The sequence below is a fragment of the Fulmarus glacialis genome, unplaced genomic scaffold, assembly GCF_000690835.1.
Source record: "Fulmarus glacialis isolate BGI_N327 unplaced genomic scaffold, ASM69083v1 scaffold16305, whole genome shotgun sequence".
Lineage (NCBI taxonomy): Eukaryota > Metazoa > Chordata > Aves > Procellariiformes > Procellariidae > Fulmarus > Fulmarus glacialis.
The window spans coordinates 28033-47217 of record NW_009212514.1 but is presented as its reverse complement, the minus strand read 5'-3'; the positions used below and the strand labels follow the sequence as shown (position 1 = coordinate 47217).

The 19185-nt window shown below is 42.2% G+C and overlaps 1 protein-coding gene across 1 annotated transcript in view; it reads right to left on the bottom strand.

The window, feature by feature from the left end:
• OSBPL5 (oxysterol binding protein-like 5) overlaps positions 1–19185 on the bottom strand; it is a 62626-nt gene that overhangs the window by 18193 nt on the left and 25248 nt on the right. The window contains 3 exon segments of the mRNA XM_009577914.1: positions 1–74; positions 4207–4426; positions 9613–9784. The exon segment at positions 1–74 is cut by the window's left edge and continues 138 nt beyond it. Of these exon segments, the coding sequence (XP_009576209.1) occupies positions 1–74; positions 4207–4426; positions 9613–9784 (466 nt within the window).

The window sequence follows — 19185 nt, the reverse complement described above, 5'->3', positions numbered from 1 at the left end:
AGCGGCGTCAGCAGGATCCACATCAGGCTCTTGTTCTCCTCAGAGACAGTTTCTGTTTGAGACGATTCACCTGTCTACAATGGGAAAAGGGAAGTTCAGGGCAGAAACAGGAAAACCATTTCTTGCAGGTGCATTTACCTGGAGGGTCCAAGCTCACCCAGGCATACCTGGCCCTGCACAAGGGTGAATGCTCAGCTACATCACTGCAAAGAGACATCAGCTCTGTCTCAGGAGAAGTGAATCCCCAAAGCACTAAAGTGAGTGGTACAGAAAGCCCTGGGCCTCTGCAAGAGCTGGCATGAGGCAGGGAGCACACCTCTGCTGTGCTCCTTCCTGAGCCACTGCCTCCACACACCTCAGGATGGGCCCACCTGGACCAACATTACCCAAGGGGACTCTGCACTGCAGTCCCTCAGGAGGTGTGGACATGCCCAAGGCTGTTACAGCATCACTGCGGCTTGGTGGGATGCATACAAGAAGCTCCTCTCAGTCCCATTCTCAGCAAATGAGAGACTGTAAGATTTACTATTATACGTGTAGAAAAATTTAGGAGACAAATGAGTAATCAACAAAGACTGGAAGCAGTCCTCCAAGTTCACAATAAGACAAACTGGTTGTGTAGGTACGGTAAAGGCCCCACTGCCAGGCGAAGTGCACAAAAACTACAGCACCCCCCAGCGCTGCTCAGTGCCCTTTGCAGCAGAAGTGCAGGTAATGGTAAAAAAGCCAGGGATTATGTTGTGGTTTCAGCTATAACTGTGTAGTTCCTCCGCATTCAGTGTGCTACATGAGGTTTAACATGAGGGAATGGGCCTTTCAAGCCACTGGAGAAAGAAAATGAAACTAAATTTTCAAACATGAATGTCATTTTAACACACCCCAGGCATCATAATTTAACAATGAAAGAGAATACTTAGGCTTTCTACTGGTTTTAGGCAAGAGATTTCTATGAGAAAAAGGGCGCAGATCCACTTCTGGAACAGACTTTGGTTAGGGAGAAGGGCACGCAGCATATCCCAATAGGATTTGCAGATGGTGTAAATCACTAAACACTCATTTTCACCACCTGAGCATTCCCAGCACCACCTTTTTGGCTCCCAATCAGCCCTTTTACTAGTCATGCAGAAACACACTAAGTCCAGCTTGCAGGCTGAGGGGAATTTCAGATTGAGGAACAACAAAGCTCTTTTCATTTAACTGCTTTTCCATTATCATACCATTCTTCTTGTGACAGTCTGATGCAATACATAGCTTGAACCTCCAAGAAGAAATGGAAACCATTAAAGAACGTAATATCACAGCGTCAGCTAGGGCTTACAATACATATGGGTCTGTCAGAACTTTATTTATCCAGGTTCTCAAGTGTGCGTGTATTGGAAATATAAATAAATGCCATGTCGAAATTGCTGTGCAAAGTGTTACTCAGAATGAATCACTGCAGAAAGGATGGATGAAAAGGGAAGGAGAAGAACATGCAGGAGGATGAGAATAACTTCAAGTCATTTCTGGTTTGCTTTCCTCTAAAACACATCACCCTCAATAACCCTTTTTATAATTTCTTAAAACTAAAAGCTTGGGGAAAAAAGGGGTTTTGGTTATCAGTCTACCTACTGAGAAGCTGTCTTTTCTATATTCTAGACCAACTTTTGCAGTCTCAAAGTCCTTCTGACACCTATCTCTGCCTTCACATTGTTACTGCAAACAAGGCAAAGCTGGAACATCAGATGCACAAGCACTCACCTTTCAAAGGCATACAGATGCACATACATACGTGCACACCTTTCAAATGAGCTTTCAAAGCCAAGCTGAAAATTGAACAGTGATAGTTTGCATCTGTGATCTTTGTCCTGCCAAATCTGAACTGTACACACAGGCTGAGGGGCAGCAGTTTCAGTTTAAGATGACAGTTGATGTTATTAGTTGGCATGTGTATACCTTGACACATCTCCAGCCTGTTGCTGATAGCAAACTACGCCACTGCATACAACCTACTTTTCCTTATGTTACTATCACCAGTGGGATAAGACGCAACAACCAGTCCTATCTGTGTGTCCCAGGTGACAACAGCCCCATCTCTTGGCCAACAACAGAAATCTATTAAAACACCTAATGGCCGAGGCTACATGGCAATTCTTTTTGAAAGCCCACTGGGTGTTACCTCTACCTGAGCAGCCACACTATGGTTAGCCTTATTTTACACTACACAAAGTGTCTACTCTACAGCAGAAATTTAGTCCTTTCCATTTGGTTTGTACTGCATTTTTTTTTTTTTTATTTTAATGTAAAATTGCAGAGATCTCTCACTCTCACACACCCACATACACACGTCAGTGATGCCTGTAAGGCTCATTCAAACACCAGAGTATCAGCCTGCCCTACCAACACCTCTAGGACAAATTTGTCACATGGCAAAAGGTCATTTCAGAATAAGCAGCTGATAGAAGTTAAGTTTGCCTTCATTTTGCTGTTGCTCAGTTGCTCAGCTATATTCAAAATCCCCTGTTTGGACCCAGTTACCATTTGCTGTGTGTCTGGGGTGGGATTTGAGGGGAGGGATGCACAAAAGAGGAGTTGGGGTTTTTTTGTCTCTGTAGGCAACACTTCTATTTGCAAGCACAATTTCAACAGCAGGGGCTTGCACCTCACACCTGACATCTGAAATGGCAGCAGACATATGCTACCTGGATTGGTGGCTCCAGACCACAAACTGCTGCTCTTGGGGGTGGTTGGGCTGTGGAAAGGAGGAGACAAAACTGAACTCCTCCTGCACCTCTGCAAGGTGGTATGGCAGAGACATTCTTTTGTGGTCTCTCATGTAGGTTGTCCTGCTATAAGGAGTCTGTGGAGAAATAAACAGGAGTAATATAATCTGCGTGTGAGACACCTAACCGTTCTCAATGTTTTAAGTTATCACTCAGTGAAACACAGAGCGTAATTAGGATATATTTAACTATATTTGTCCCCGCAATATTAGTAGTACACTTTCAGGAAAACATTGAAAGAGGGGCGTAAGAGGCTGGTGAAGGGTCCAGAGAACAAGTCCTGTGAAGAGCGGCTGAGGGAACTGGGGTTGTTTAGCCTGGAGAAAAGGAGGCTGAGGGGAGACCTTATCACTTTCTACAATACCTGAAAGAAAGTTATAGCGAGGTGGGGGTCGGTCTCTTTTCCCAGGTAACAAGTAATAAGACGAGAGGAAATGGCCTCAAGTTGCACCGGGGAGGTTTAAATTGGATATTGGGAAAAATTTCTTCACTGAAAGGGTTATCAAGCACTGGAACAGGCTGCCCAGGGAAGTGGTGGAGTCACCATCCCTGGAGGTATTTAAAAGCCATGTAGATGTGGTGCTTAGGGACATGGTTTGGTGGTGGACTTGGCAGTGTTAAGTTTACAGTTGGACTCAATGATCTTAAGGATCTTTTCCAACCTAAATGATTCTATGATTCTCTGATTCTAAGAAAGAAACAGCTTTCTAGCAAAGTGGTTTTCTTTGAAGCACAACAAGACTTCAGCTTCCTTGTTCGAAGCAATAGGCAAGGGAGTGCTCAGAGCCCTCCTGGTGCCGGAGCAGAGCTCCTCTGCTGCCTGTCCGGACTGATTCTCACCCAACACATTTGGCTCCCCCAGCTCTCTACCGCTGCCTTTCTCAGAGGTGTCACAGTGACATCCAGCTCTTATATGGAACAGAAATGCATCCTCCTGCTGTTAAATGGTATGAGAAATGGCTTTCCTACAAGAAACTGTCATTTAGGAATCAAGTGGCTCAAATGCTCCATTAGGACACACAAAAAGGATGTTCCATGCATAATGAAAAAAGGAGAGTATCATATTTTGTATCACGCAAGGACTCAGCATCCTAATTGGGCAGGACACATGCCCAGAATAATAATTACCCCTCCCGCTGGCTCCACAAAGCACTATGCCAATGCTATGCGGCTCTTTAATGCAATAACTGGTTAAAGCAATTGCTGATGCTGGAAACACGCCAAAGCACAGTAGCTGAGCTGCTGTTCATAGTGCATAATTATTAGAGCACATGATAATTCAACAATTTAGCAGAAAGCTGTGCATTGCCTTATCTGTAAAACATGGAACTCACAAAGCTGGTTCTTAACTGCCATGCATCTAAAAGGCTGAATGACAAATACTATGAACAGAGACATTTTAACAGAAACAGGCACTGATTAAAATATTTTTTTTTTCTTTTACCTCCCCAAATTCCTCATAGATCTGTTCAATATAAGTAGTCCCTTTCCTTCCTGGAGAGACGTCTCCATGGATTTCTGACTGATCGCTCTCGCTTTCATTTGTCTTCCGGCTGTTCTCATGCGTTTCGTTCTCCGACTCTTCTATGTTGTCTCTCTCAGACTTGTCCGAAAAAGCATCATTTTCCAAATGGTGGTGGTTCTCCAGGGCTGATTCATTCAAACTGCAACACACAGTTCATTACTTGCTTCAATTTGATTTACAAAGCCAGATTACTTAAGGCCTTTTAGATAAGGTAAAAACACCCCCCAGGACTCAAAATAGGGTGTGCAGCCCAGGAAAGGTATAAGACATTGATTTCCTGAATAGCAGGGTTTTTATCACAGAAACAGTGAGATATTTTCCATCAAAATTCTCCCCTCCAAACTGCACTTTGCAAAATGTGCCACATAGCTCCACTTACCCACCCATACACAGAATTGCCGCTGGCTCTGGATGGAAGCCCACATACTGGAGGGATACAGAACACACACTAACAACTGTACACTGCTGATTAGAGAACTGAAGTGTCAATCAGGAGAGATTTTTACCTTTACAGAAGCAAATCAGTGGATTGTAGCATATGGGAAAAATATGAGATTATGGGACACATTTTCTTTTCAGTACTACTGCTACTTTATTTCAACAGATGGTGGTACTAAGTCAGCCCTACACTAGAAAAGGCAAATTTAAAAATCAGTAGAAGCAAGTATTTACACACACACACATACACACAAACTAACCTGGGGAATATGCTTCCCCCAGATAATGCTGTGTGGAAGAACTGAGTTGAAAGCATGGACTGGACAATTACATGTATGAAGAATACCCAGATTACAACAGCATCCAAGGGAAAGGGTAGAAGATGTAGCAAGCTTCATGCTCAGTGATCCAGGCTTTAGAGAATGAGGAGAAAGCCAAAAATTCTCTCTCAAGCAGCCTATAGCATCTCCATTTGAAAAAGCAGATGCAGTTCATACGACAGATGGCAAACATGATTAGATGGGCCAGAGGTCAGATGCTGAAAAGTATTCACTAAATGCCCGTTTTTTCAAGTGATATTTAGCATGGGCTTCAGTTTTCCCTATTCATACATGTCTTCACACACACATCACCTCTTTCATGGCCTAGCCTAGCTCTCAGGTGCTGACCTTCTCAGCTTGACCTTCCTCTGAAAATTTCTTACCCAAGTCCTCATGCAAAATTGCTCTTGGATAGAGCAATAAGAAAAGATTTCCAGCTACACAAGGAGTTTCAGAGGATCTAAACAGGCTCTGGATCTTGAAGAGTTTTGTTACTTCCTGTAGTCCATCTCCCCCTTCAAAGCAAAATTTCTCTCCTCAGTACATGGGAATGTTCTGTCAAGCTTGAAGTCTCTCCACGATGCGCCTTTTCTCAGGCCATTCTGGGCACGTTCCAATTTTGATTATAGATTAATGCTGAAAGTTCCCATCCCTTGTTCTCCCTCTCTTTTATTTATTTTTTTTTTTAAATAATTGGGCATTGCTAGTTAGAGCCAGATTGAAAAAAAACAACAAAAGAGTCAGAACACAGAACAGGCATCAGCTTTTCAGAAATCTCAACTTCCAACTATGCTCTGAAATAAGATCATGATTTTTAACATGCCAAGCAAGCCACATTGTGACAGTCACAGCTCAGTTTCCGGAGAAGCTCAGTTTCTAGCGTTCTTTTGAAAGTGTAGTCTACAGCTTTCTGTGCCTTTAGAAAATCTTTCTTCTAACTCCATTTGTATATATATGTATATGTATGTATGCATACACGTCTATGTGTGTATATATATAAACTACAAGGTTTTTTATTTGCAGTTTTACTGTAAAATAAAACTAAAATCATAAATCAGAGAGTCAATGACCACTACACTCCAGCACTAGTAATGTGCTATTAGACATTACGTGTCTTCATCATTCTAGTGCCAGGATGTCACTTCATTTTTTTAGCTAGCAACCAGCAAGTGTAATGACTGATAACCAAATACACTGGAAGCATAGAGTATAGCATTTGCATGAGTTTAAGATAATAAAGGAAAAAAAAAGGTGAGGAGGAGCTGTCTAGAGAGATTATCCCACAATTCCTCAGCACAGATACTTCTTGGATAGTTGAGGAAATTATTAGTTATTAGTTGCTGATCATTTAAATACCTAATTCATTTCTTAATTTTTCAATGATCAGCTAAATATGTGAGTGTTTGTCTGCAGTTGCTATGCTCCCTTACCTAGTGAAAGTTTTCTCCATGGAGTAAAAATGCTTGAAAGGACAGTTCATTATAAGGTTTACGGTTCATGGCTGAGAAGTAGCACTTGTTTCTATTTCGCATTTGTAAGAAGAGCAAGTGTTTTTCAGTGTCACCTGCCTCACATTTGGGAAATATTTGACATTTCAGTGGAGCAAATGACTCTTTTCTTAATTTCCTCTGCTCCCCCCCATTATTTTTTAAGGATTTCAGATTTAGTCCAAGAGGGAATTAAACTCACATGAAATCCCACTCAACTGTGCACTGATTACCCACCAGCCACAAGCAAGGCAAGACGTAACACATCCAGAGCCAAGGAGCCGCTCTGGGGAACCAAAGGGAAAACAGATGCTCCCCATTCTGAAGAACAAATTTGAGATGTTGAAGTGGAGCCAAGCTCTTCTATTCCTCCAAACAGAATCATCACTCAATATGTACAATATGCTAAAAACAAAAGCCACGCCATGAGCTTGAACTAAAATCAATGTAAAGACTTCCCACGGGCTTCCAATGGGATTTGGACCAGACTTTAAAAGCTGGGAGGGAATGACTATGCTAAAAGTCAACACTGGATTTCCACCATGAACATGAATAACCTGGCATTTTTCATGGCTAATTTACTGTTTCAGCATATTGGAGCTGTCTTATACCAGTGCTTTATTCTTTCCTGGAAACTTCAGTCAGCGACCAGGACTTCTTTGGGTTTGATATTGCTCTTCTACACAAAGCAAAAAAACCCTTTGGCTCTTGTGAAACAAGTAAACCAGCCAGATTCCTGGGGTTGCTGGAGATAAGACATGGAAGGCACAAGAAATACAACTTCATACTAAAAAGAAGAGTGCCTGGTGCCCTAAAGGCCTCTTGTCTAAACTCACAGATTTACACAGTACTTTAGCCTTTGATTCACTTGCATAGTTCTCTCCCTCTCATTTTCATACTCTACTAAAGACACGGATTTTAAAATCCCTGTATAATCTTGACTTCTTTCCCAGCAGGAAAGGAGCAAAGCAGCCAGCAGACAAATGCAACTTTGGCTCAACGGAAGATTCGCCTTTGCCAGCTCCCTTGGGTTTTGTTCTTCCTATAATATCCATCATCTCTCTTTTCTTTTTCTTTTCTTGACAGAGTAGTTTGGCTAATTTGAAGATAGAGTTAAATGTAATTAACTGGCCCCCTAACAACAGCGTGCCAATTTAATTGGTAAGATTCCCTGTAGGGACTGAATTTAATTAGAATGATTGAATCCCTATGAGGAAGCCACTGTCAGTGGCAACACAAAAACTCTTTGCTCAGCACTTGCACAGTTTTGGTTTTGCATTGTCCCTTGTTTAAACGTTCTTTATTCCTCCAGGAACGACAGCAAGTCATCCCCCCGTCCCACAACCATCAAACTCCCCTGAGCTTTAAGCACTGGGGAAAGTCTGGGTAGACATTAAAACCAGTAGTAGGACTCAAAAAGGAGAGTGTATTGTCCAGACGACCAGATGCTGAACATCCAGCTTGAACCAGACTCAGCTAAAATCTGAGCCTGTCAGAAAAATCTGGTTCCAGTTGTGGGTATTCTGTCCCGATGAAAACTCTGCCAGGTGTGCTACTGCTGAGCCCCATAATTCAAGAGGGCTTTTAATGTTGAACAACTAAGAGGTGAAACAGAGGCATCATTTAAGCGTCATTTACACGTCATATTTTGAAGAAATACTTTAATACAGTTTTAACTCTATCTTCTGCACTTCCTTACAGTAGTCAAGGGTCTGCCTGAATGTTCTCAGTGCCACAGGCTCCATTTTAACATCGGACTTCTATACACACATCCATCAGTTGAAAAACAAGTCCACTGCATTCCTGGATTCAGTATCACAGCAAGCACAGTCCTAAGAGAGTCTCTCTTAGGCAGAAGGAAATTAGAAAGTAAAGTATTATGGAAGAAGCCCAAGAACAATAGAAGTATTTGCACAAGTACTAGGGCACATGCCCTGGTAACACATCAGATTTCCTTCTCTTCTCCCATTGCTCTTCAGTAAAGCTCTTCTTCAAACTCTAGCTAAAAACCCAAACAGCAGGACTGGAGAACACATGCTGAGAATACCAGAGCCTTTCGGAGCAAAGGGCAGACCAAAATGCTGCCATCCCTTTGGTCCCATGGGACCAGAGATACCTTGAGACTCCGAAGAGGACTCAGATCCCTGCTGTTGTTATACTTAGAGCCTAAGAAAACCACTTAAAGGTGAGGTCCCACTGCGCAAGGCATCATCTTTGCAGACTGCAAGAATTGCTACCCTAAAAACTGTGTAACCAATGGTGCATTGCTGTGAGCCCTAAGAGTCAAATTTGTATCAGCAGAACTAGAAATAGACACTACATCTCCCAGTTCCCACTCCAAGGGCCAAGTGTCTATACTAGAAGGATTTTTGAAGTTGCCTATTTAGCTATAAGCAACAGATAAGGCCTGGGGTTTTTTAATGCTTACAGAGCTTTGGCGTGAGTTGTTCCAAAATGCTGCAGTAATACTAGGAATATGAATAGAAAGAAGGCTGTGGGGAATTTTTTCCCTTATGTAAAAATTTATCTGATGCATCAAGGAAGAAATTGGAAACCACTCAAAACCCCTGCAGAGAGAGAAAGTAATTATAAAACTAAGCATGCAATGTGTGCATTCTGCTGACTAGTATTATTAGAAAACAGAACACATTATTAAAAAATAGATCAGACTCAGAGCCGTATGTGCTAGCCGACAGACAGACATTGTTAGTGATTGTGTTTGTGTAACTACAGGTCTACTTTAGTAGCTAGATTCTGCAATCTTTACTCAGGCAAGCCATTTTTCATGCCAGCATCTCCATACAGCATTTTGGCCCAAGCAGGGGACAGAAGAAAATCGTTTATGTACACACGAACACAGCTGAGGTCCCCCCAGTCTGTGTGCTCAAGCATTAGGTGACAACAAACCTCATATGCACCAAATCCATATATTAGTGATGCATGCAGCAGAACATACAAGCTGGTTTTTAAACAGGCTTCCTTAGTGGACTCTGGCTAGATTATGCTAAAGTTAAAAGAATGACCAAGTGTGAGCCATGCAACACCTCTCTGTGCATTAAGAAGTGATAGCCCCATCTTACTGGAAGAACTCCTGGTCCGAAATAGTGCTTGTGTGCAAGAGGTGGTTGAGCCCCACATGCGCAGAATCACTCGAGCAGTTCATTTCTCCATCCTTTCCCTGCTTGGAGGCACTGAGCCGGAAAAGGCTGGAGCAACGCAGGGCAAGTTCCAAAGCATCCAGCCAGCATCGGCCTGTGAAAACAAAAGGAATTGTTTAAGCACAGGAGAGTAAATAAGACAATTCATGCATTGCTTCTCAAAAGCTTCTTGCATGGGAGTAAAGCTCATTATAATTCAGGAAGTCACTGTGTACAATAATCTATTTTTCATATATATAATCCCTAGGTTATCTTGCCAGAAATGGTGTGTTTTAGTGGCTGCATGAGTGATACATCTGCACAGGTAATACAGTGGGAAGCTCACCCCAACTCCCCCTTCCCTACTAGCATCTCTTCCTCTGATCTCCCATCTCTTCTCTCTGATCTCTCTCTGTTCACATCCCCTTTTGCCCCTTTCTGATTTTGTCCGAGATGCAGGAAATGCGTACAGGTACTGTGCTTTCAAACCACCTAGCAGCTCACGTCTGCAAGTAATGCACCCCAAGAACATGTTCAGCATTTGGCATCCCCACCACACACAATACCCGACGTCAGGGAGATAGCAAAGCACTGCGCTGCGCAGGAGAGGCCCCTGCTTGGTATGGGATCACTGAACTACAAGCCGGCTCGGAAGTCCCACGCAGGGTGTAGTGCTGCAATAACAATCACTCCGAACAAGAGCCAGGATGATCAATACTTGCCAGAGTGATTAAGACTAGAGGGAGTTGCTTGTCAGGCTGTTTATTTTTCCTCTTCCCCTGTATTTTTTTTTCCCTTTTTTCCATTCCTTCTCCCTGCCCAGTCCATCAGATAATCTGGGTGGAGCATTAGTTTTTCTTATTTTGTCACAAAAAATCTTTACCTGAAGGGTCTACTTTGCAAATGCCAGAAACTATAAGCATGGCACAGAGACGAGACAAACTGCAGTTCCCACGCACAGCCTCACAGGATATTAAGACCCGCGTAGGTCCCACAGGCAGGCAGCAAATGAAAAGCACGGGAATCCAAACTGATCCTTGGCTCCTTTTGCAATGATCCATACAAGTCTACAAAGCTGTGTGTTAGCGTTAAAGCCTAACCACCACAATGCTGGAGTTGCTGTATTCTTGGAAGCACCTGAAAATAGCCTGCTTCTGTAATGCTGTCATTAATGAGGCCAGGACACCTGCAAATTGGCTGAACATTCAAGAATTGAAGTATCAAGGGAGTTATCCTCTAATTGCAAGCATGTAAAACAGAGCTCTTCACTACACTACCCAGAATATATTTTGCAATAATTAGAAGTGTGCTTGAGAGGCAGTGAAGAAAACAAAAGGATTTTGCTCTAGCAATGGCAAGTGCTAAAACAGGTTTTCCTTGGACCACATTAATTCCTAGGTCCCATTTGGGAAATGTTTCCATTACATTCAATTCTATCTCACACTTAGTATCAAGCATATGCATAAATCTCACTGGGATCCTGCTGTTCTCTTGGGCAGAATTCCTATCAACTTCGATATGACCAAAATCTGGCTCTATAAGAAGATCAGTAAGAGTTTAAAAAAAAGGCCAGATCATATGTATATAAAGAAAAGTTTATAAATTTGAGTAGCTTTCAGTGCTTGCTTTGATACAAAGCTGCAAGTAGTAAAAGAGAGAAAAAAACCCCAAAACTTTGAAGAATTGCACTTGAACACCGAGCCAGAAACACTGCAGAGCCCAGTCATTTATTCTAATTTCATCCCATAAATTCCTTCAGCATCAGCTTATGATTTAATAATAAAATCACACATAATGGTTAATAAAAGATTAGGAAGGTTGAAGGCTGTTGGAATTGATTTCACACTATTTTGTATTTAACAAATATTCTTGCATTAAGGCTTTACATGCAGACATTCATTCCCTTCTTGCCATGTGGAGGATTTGCATGGATAACTCATTAATGTCTGTGCTGAGCACAAATCCACTTCCTCCTACATATCCCCTCCCCCAAACCCACCAAGATGAAAACCTGTTTCAGGCTATCCCATACAAGGAAGCACACTCCTGCTTAGGCTCACCTCCTTTGACTTCCCTCTATCTTTACCTTTGCTTTTCTTTTCCAGTTCTGCAGAGTGAGGACTGCATGATTTGACATTTGGAAATGCTGCATATGTCAAGATATCTTTATATTCAATGGGCTTGTAAAATCAGATGCTTTGATAGGTAGCTTGATTTGTAGCAGCATGAGCACTTTGGAGCAGTAACGGAGGTCAGCTCCTCAGCGCCCTGCAGCTTGCACGTAGAGACATTATCTTATGACGGTTACAGCAACGCACTGGCTACGTTTACACTTTCTAACAAGGGCAGCAAGGGTGACCCCAAAGTCTCCCTCAGCCATCTCCCTTACTGTGCCCCTGCAGCCCACCCCTCCCTGGGGCTGTAGGCAGAGCAGGCCACGCTGGCCGCGACCCCACAGGCAGCTCCCTTATCCCCCCACCACCACTGCCACAGGTATTCACTGGTACTAACGTGAGCTTACAGGCTTGGTCAAACCTTTGGGGTCCACCACATTACCAGAGGAAATTTCTACATAACATATCTAGGTTTTTTATCTCTTTAGATAACTCCCTGGAAGGAGTTATGAGTAACTTGAATCTTTTTTGAAACCTTATTCAAGGAGCCTAAATTAAAAAAAAAAAAAAAAAAAAAATTCATTTTAATATTCCAAGGCAGAGACACAAAGCTTTAGAGGAACTTGCTGTGCATTAGCAGCATTACTTGTGCCCCACAGAACACAGAAATAGCATCAGTGTATGCCCTTGTTTTCATTTCTAACAGAAATTGAATTCAAGGGATGCACAGCATTCCCAAGCTAAGAAATGGGCCTTCAGCCATCAGGTGGTGCTGTGAATCCAAACAAATACAAAAAAATACAAAACCAGACATAAAATATGGGATTTCCTCTGCAAATGAAAAAGTTACATTCTCTGCAAGTTAACAGTGTGTTAATTGCAGCATTACACTGTAAAATTATACCCTCTCAATTTCAGGGATTGCACACAAGATAAACCTGTTTCCTTGCTAAAGGCCTACATGAAATGTTTTTACATTTGAGTGATCTTGTTATTGAGTAATATTCTGTTTTATTGTGAAAATGATACAAAAATGCTAGCATTTGGATTACTTAATTGCTTACCTGACAAGTCTACTCACTCCCTCAGGAACTGCACAAGGGAAGAAAGTATGTGGTCACATAATTAAAGGCTGTCATCTATAGTCACAGTAGTCTGCATGAAGACTTCATGGTTACCTTAATTCTCACATTTTCTAATTTTGAGTGGTTGACTCAAGTCAGGTTTTTTTGTATGCAAGGTAATTAGATCAGAGAAGGATGCAAAATGTGGGTTCCTTCAGAGAGGAATGGCAGCCCAATGTGATGCATATAAAGGAAGCTAAAAAGAGCTGCGAAGGAGTTACAATGGTATTCGTTTAGAAGGTTTGAGGTTTTTAAAGCTGCAATGTAAAACACTGCAATCAATTATCAGTTATAATTCTCCACAAACTGTGGCTTAAAACAAGCATATGTTTAAATTCTGAAGGAAAACTCAAGAGCATATTGCTAGCCTATGGCAGAATCTCCCCATAGGCTTTTAAGCTCTTTTTATATCAAATGATATATTACTCTATCCACTGCAATGATTACTTTTGGACAATTTCTGCAGAGATCATGTTGTCTCAAAAACACCTGCTTTACCTCCTTCTGCTTGGAAGCTGTGAACTAAGTATTTCCTTTCAAATGTTATTTCTGAGCTTGACTCTTTCTTCATCATATTTAGTATTTTGTCACTGACTTCCAAGGGGCAGCCTGCAGAGTAAGCTCTTACCTGGGCTGCGGAGGGGGAAGGATGAAAGAGGGAGAGAGTAGAATAGTCCATCTACACGTAACACTCCCATATATCTCACAAACCACACAGAAGGGTTTACAAAACTCAGCAATAGAAATCTTTCATCCAAGCTAACAGAGTTCTCAGTGAGGATAATATCGGGGAGAAATGACACCCCACCCAGAGAAGATCCCCAGCTCTGATGTGCAAAGTCAAGTCCAGCTAGATCACTCATACTGGCAGCCGGTACAAGGAGGACATTTCACATCACCCATCCTTCGGCACCTGAACTGGTCAGGTGCGTGGGTTGCCCAGCCACCTTTGGCTCCCTCCAGGAACGATGGGGAACGAGTGAGACTCTCTGACAAGGCTGTTCCTAAAGCACCAAAAGTGGATATCCTACCACAGTGCTAGCGCTAGCTTGGGTTCCTGCTCTCTTTTGTAGCAGCCTCTCTCCTTGCACTGATCATTGGTTTCAATATCCATTCCCTACATCACTTTAGCAAATGATGATCACACCATTTGGCATGTGACAGATGTCCTGGGAAAGTGGGATGTCAGAGGAACACATCTGCACATCACTCAGCTGTGCTCACTGCAAAAAAAAAAAAAAAGATGAAACAGAGATGTCTCCCCTGAGTAGGCCTGTAACCCTTTTTCTCTGTTACATGTGTTTACAGTAAAACGACGACAGTCATCAGTGACAATTTGAAAAACGAAACTCTTTGAAAAATCACTTAAACACAGCTGGGTTCCAAAGTTCCTTCCTTCTTGAAAGGTTTTGGGGGAAAAAAGCTAATAAAGGACGAGTGTTGCCTTGACTTCGCAAAAACAAAACCGAACATGCATCCCACATATGTTTTGAAACCTTCTGTATGCTTTTTCCAGGTCTTTTGGCTCATCAGGCTGGAAAAGCACCTTGTGGTCCTCTGAGATGACTCCTGCAGTACAGCTGTGCAAATGGGAATCACTACAGATCCTTGCAGGACGCTTCCTGGGTCTGCAGGGCACTACTGGCACCATGCGGAAACCTGGAGGCTGCAAGGCTGAACAGGAGCAGGCATGCGCTTGCACCAACTCTTTTTCTCACAGACAAAAGGAACTACTAAAACCAAGTGACAAGAACCGTTTTCTTCTCACCCTTGGAAAAAAAAAAAAACAAAACCACCAGAGGTTGCTTATGCTGCTAACCTAGGCTCTGCTCAAGGAATAACTTGAGTCTGCCCCAGTCTTCGAACAGATCTATTACAACAATATCCCACAGAAAAAAAAACAGGGAGTATTGAAAACACTAAACTATTCAGCTTTGAAATTCTTTACAGTCACCATCATTCACCTAGAACAACTCATAATTTGACGTGCGAAGTCTATCTGCCACATTTTGCAACAGCTGATCACAGAGGAGCCAGCCAGTGTTCTCTCAGCACTCATCAATAACAAAAATCTGCTCAAGATGGAATCACATCGTTGCACACCAAAATCTCAGTCTGGGACTATACTTTTTTTCCATTGCATTCCTGTAGCTACAGAATGGCTGGGATGAATCTCTTGCCAATTAAGACTTCAAAAGCCTCACACCTAGTAACCATACATTCCTCCAGAGAGGCATCACTAAGGGAATATTATTTTCTTGAATTATTAAAGTCATCCAGCTTTTGGCCTCGTGCCTCACACTTACAAGATAGATGCTTTTAAAAAATCAACCTGAAGTAGACTGTCACCTGGAAATGATGAATTCCTGCTCAAGTGCACACAAATCACGAATGATGAGGAAGAGGCTGATTTGGTTCAGTCAGTGAACATTAAGGTCATCCTATTCAGCTGACTGCTTATTTTGCTGTTCCACTTGGGTGCCTGCGTGCATGACTTCTTACACTTTGGCTGTCAAGATGCAAGGATGGGATCTCTCAATTAGCTGCAGGTGCAATTTATGCACTGAGCTAAATGAAGTCTGGTTGCAAATGCCTGGATTTTAAACTGCTGTGAAAGGTCTAAGGAATATGAAGGGCAGACATAAAGCTAAGAAAATAACTTCTATTTTTTCCAGTACTGCCAGGATCCAGTGATGTATTTCATTGTGAACTTGGTTTCAAATTGCAATCTTCCTCCCGGTTCACTGCTTCTGTGCGTGACCCTTATTTCAATAATCAAACTTCCTCCCCAGATCAGAGCATCAATTCTGGGGGAAGGGCCAGATGCCTAGCAAAGAAACAACAACACTGTAAGCCAGACGTCAGGATTTCCACACAACTCCATCCCCATCAGGCAATGGAAACTACTCAAAGCATGCCTGAAGGAGAGGACAGACATAAGGAACAAAATGTAAGTATGGTTTACAATTCCACTGTTAAGCCTTTAACCCTTGGTAATCTGCCACTTTGAATTCCCCTAGTAACCCCTTTGGTGGCAGTGCCCGTGGCAAGGTGGAGATCTGCACTATGAGACTTAAACAGGTGACTCAAAATGCTTAGGAGGTCTGGGGCACTGGTTTGGAGATCTCAGGGGCAGCCCCAGAACGGTCCCGGCAGGAAGCCTGGGACAGGTTTAAACTACTAATTCTAAGGCACTCATCACCATAGATCCGAAATGCATACACAGTCACTGGTTTGGAAAAAGCAATTTTCTTTTCTGAAACTGGTAAGAAAGAAAGACCCTGTGTTTGTACAGGTTGAGCCCTGTAGGCTGACATGACCTTCCAGATGTCTTTTAAATACATCACAAAGCAGACTGCTGCTGTGGTCTGTGAATGTGAAATCTACTGTAGCTTGGTGGTGGTTCTGCAGGCTGTCCAGAAGTCAGGACCTTAAATCCTACCAACAGTCTGTCACAGATGGTACAGCAGAGGGGAATAAAGGAATTCTGAAATGCTGAGAGAAAAAGTAGGCCATGTACCTGCTGATCATGATATAGTTGCCTGGATAGCAGAACTGTACCTCTAACATATGCCGCAACTCAATATTCCCCAGCAAGTCAGAGGCCTCCATGAATTACTGTTAAATTTGCCAAATGCTCTGTGGTTCATTTTCCACTACTAACATGGGAGACTGCATTAAGAAGAACATGGTCAGGACACCTCCTCAGAGATGCTGTAGATTCACACAATATTGCTTCTACGGAGGAGACACGAACATACTACAAATATACTCTAACATTATGCAAGCGAACAGATTCCACCTGCCCTCTTTGTGTCAGTTAGCTTAGCTCATTTTACCTTAATCTCCTGTCTCTCTTGACCATAATTGCATCCTCTATGTTTGTCCAGTGCATTACAGAAATGAAACAAACTCAGATACACCCTCTTGGAGATGCCTCTGTACAACAGGTAAAGCTATATAACAGTCCACAACCATTTCAGTAATGTCTTCTGGGCTTAAAATCAAATTGTATTAATTGCAAAGTACAAGCTTTAAGTTGCTGCAGTTTATACAGATTTCTTTAAATGTAACAGTTTCTATTCCTTGTGTCCTTGCCTGCACCTTACACTACCTACTGACATTAATACCGTTTCCAAGTCACTCATCTCTGAGTGTGACACCCATGTGTTTGGCCACTTGTCAGCACATCTACACCGCTCAACGGAGCGGATACCCCCTAACTGCCCCCACGAAGGCTAACTAACAAACAAAAGGAGCATAGCACAGTCACCATGCCAGGACAGCTCTTGTTGTTTGGGAGGGAGGCTAGCCTGAGTGTACAAGCTGTTCTTCCCTCTTGCATTCGCACAGCTCACTGACCTCAGGTGTGAAGTCAAATACTCTTATTCAGCTGAAAATTACACTATTTTTCATGCTAGTATTTCTGGTGCAATACTACATCAAATTTTTTTGTGATGTCCACTGCTAAATGGACAGATCTCAAAGCTTCACTTCACGTCGGCTGTCACGGTCACCTCCTCTGACTCTCAGGATCTACCAGGCATAATGTGGGTGCTCCAAACCTGTGCAGGGGACTCTAGGGCATTGTAGTGCTGTTCAAGAGCATATATTATTTCACCCTTAACCAAGGGCTCTAGTTATTTTCTTTGTACACGCTTACGATATTTGATTGAGAGGTATCTCAGTTCCTCCTCCTTCCCTTGATCACATTAGCTTTCCATCTAACCTTAAGACCCTACTGTAGAGAAGCAACAAAGTAAAGGAAAATCATACTAAATCCTAAAGTAACTCTACTTTGATCTGCCTGGCCTCTGCATGCTTCCCAAGAATCTTGGCCAATATCTTGGCTTTAAAAATACGTTCCAGTAACTCACTATTTTAAGCTCTTATGATACCAGAGCCATGTAATAATTCACTGGGCAGAAAGCCTCCCACAGGCATTTAAATATTGAAAATTCTCATGTGCCAGATATGGTCCCTTTTGTGCTTTTTCAGCATGTGGTGTATGACCCAGACAGAGAGATCACAGCTAGAAAAGTCTTACCTCTGATGATCTCTTGGGGGCTATTGCTAGCTTGGGAGTCTTTATGGGTAAGGTTAGTTACAAAAAATCTAAAGCTATTCTACTCCACATAACTGGCCTATGGTAGTCATTGTAAAAAGAGAGAGTAGAAGTTCAGCCACAGGTCTCTTTGCTAGGCTGGCTTTAAGGTTTAATCATTAGGTTTCTACCAGAATGAAAGTTTTCATTTAGAAGATAGCTGAAATGCCAGAATATGAGACAGCAATTTCCCTTGAACACTCACAATGACCACATTGGTCCCTTTGCGCATTTTCTAATTAAGTTAATGGAAAGACAAGTTATATGGATCTCTAAGGAGATAATAATTTAGAAAATCTAGATTGACAGACAGTTGTTGAAACTATTTGGTTGCCTAAGAACTCTGTGGGACTGTTCTGTATATCTATTCTGCAGGCTGTCTGTATAACCAGGGTTTGAAATGCCTGTAATTTAGCAGCTCTACCCCAACAACACTTTTTTTCCTCAAGAGACTATTTTATCAATCTATCCCTCTCTAGACAGGTGATAATTGGAGCCAGGTTGGAATCCTGTATTCCTTTACACAAATAAGGTGTACTGTTCCATAAGCTACAAAAGCATAATATTCAAAGAAATAGATGTGCTTCTATGGCTTTATACAAGTTCCACTTATTTTCATATCATTTCACTACACTGGCATCTGCAAGCAGCTTTCAGTGTCGAGATGGTATCCCTCACTATGAAGCACTCTTTGCACAGTATTAGGAAGAACAGCACACCAAGCCTGTAATGAAAGGTTTCCTCCTATCCTACGTGCCATGTCAAAGGTGCATTTGGCATTGTCCCATTTCCAGCCTTTAGCAATATGTAAAACTTAATCACTGGACCAGAAGGACACTGCTTTCAAAGCCCACTGTGCTCCATAAAAAATCCTTGTGTCCTGAAAGTTGCTCTAGATGAGACCCAAAGGAGCACTGGGCTACATGAGCACCTTTGTTGGGGTAGGTGAAAAATATCTGTAACATGAACAGCCTGGGTTAATTTGCTATAGCAAAAAAAAACTATGGTAGTCTGAAGGTCAAATGGAATGAAAACATGTTTTTTAATCTTCTTATCTACTTATAAATCACTGATATTTTAGGTCTGCTAGTCATTTATAGAGATTTTCACATAGCAAGCTGGCATGCCTGTCATATATTGACTTACATTGACCTTCCACAACTTTGTGAATTCC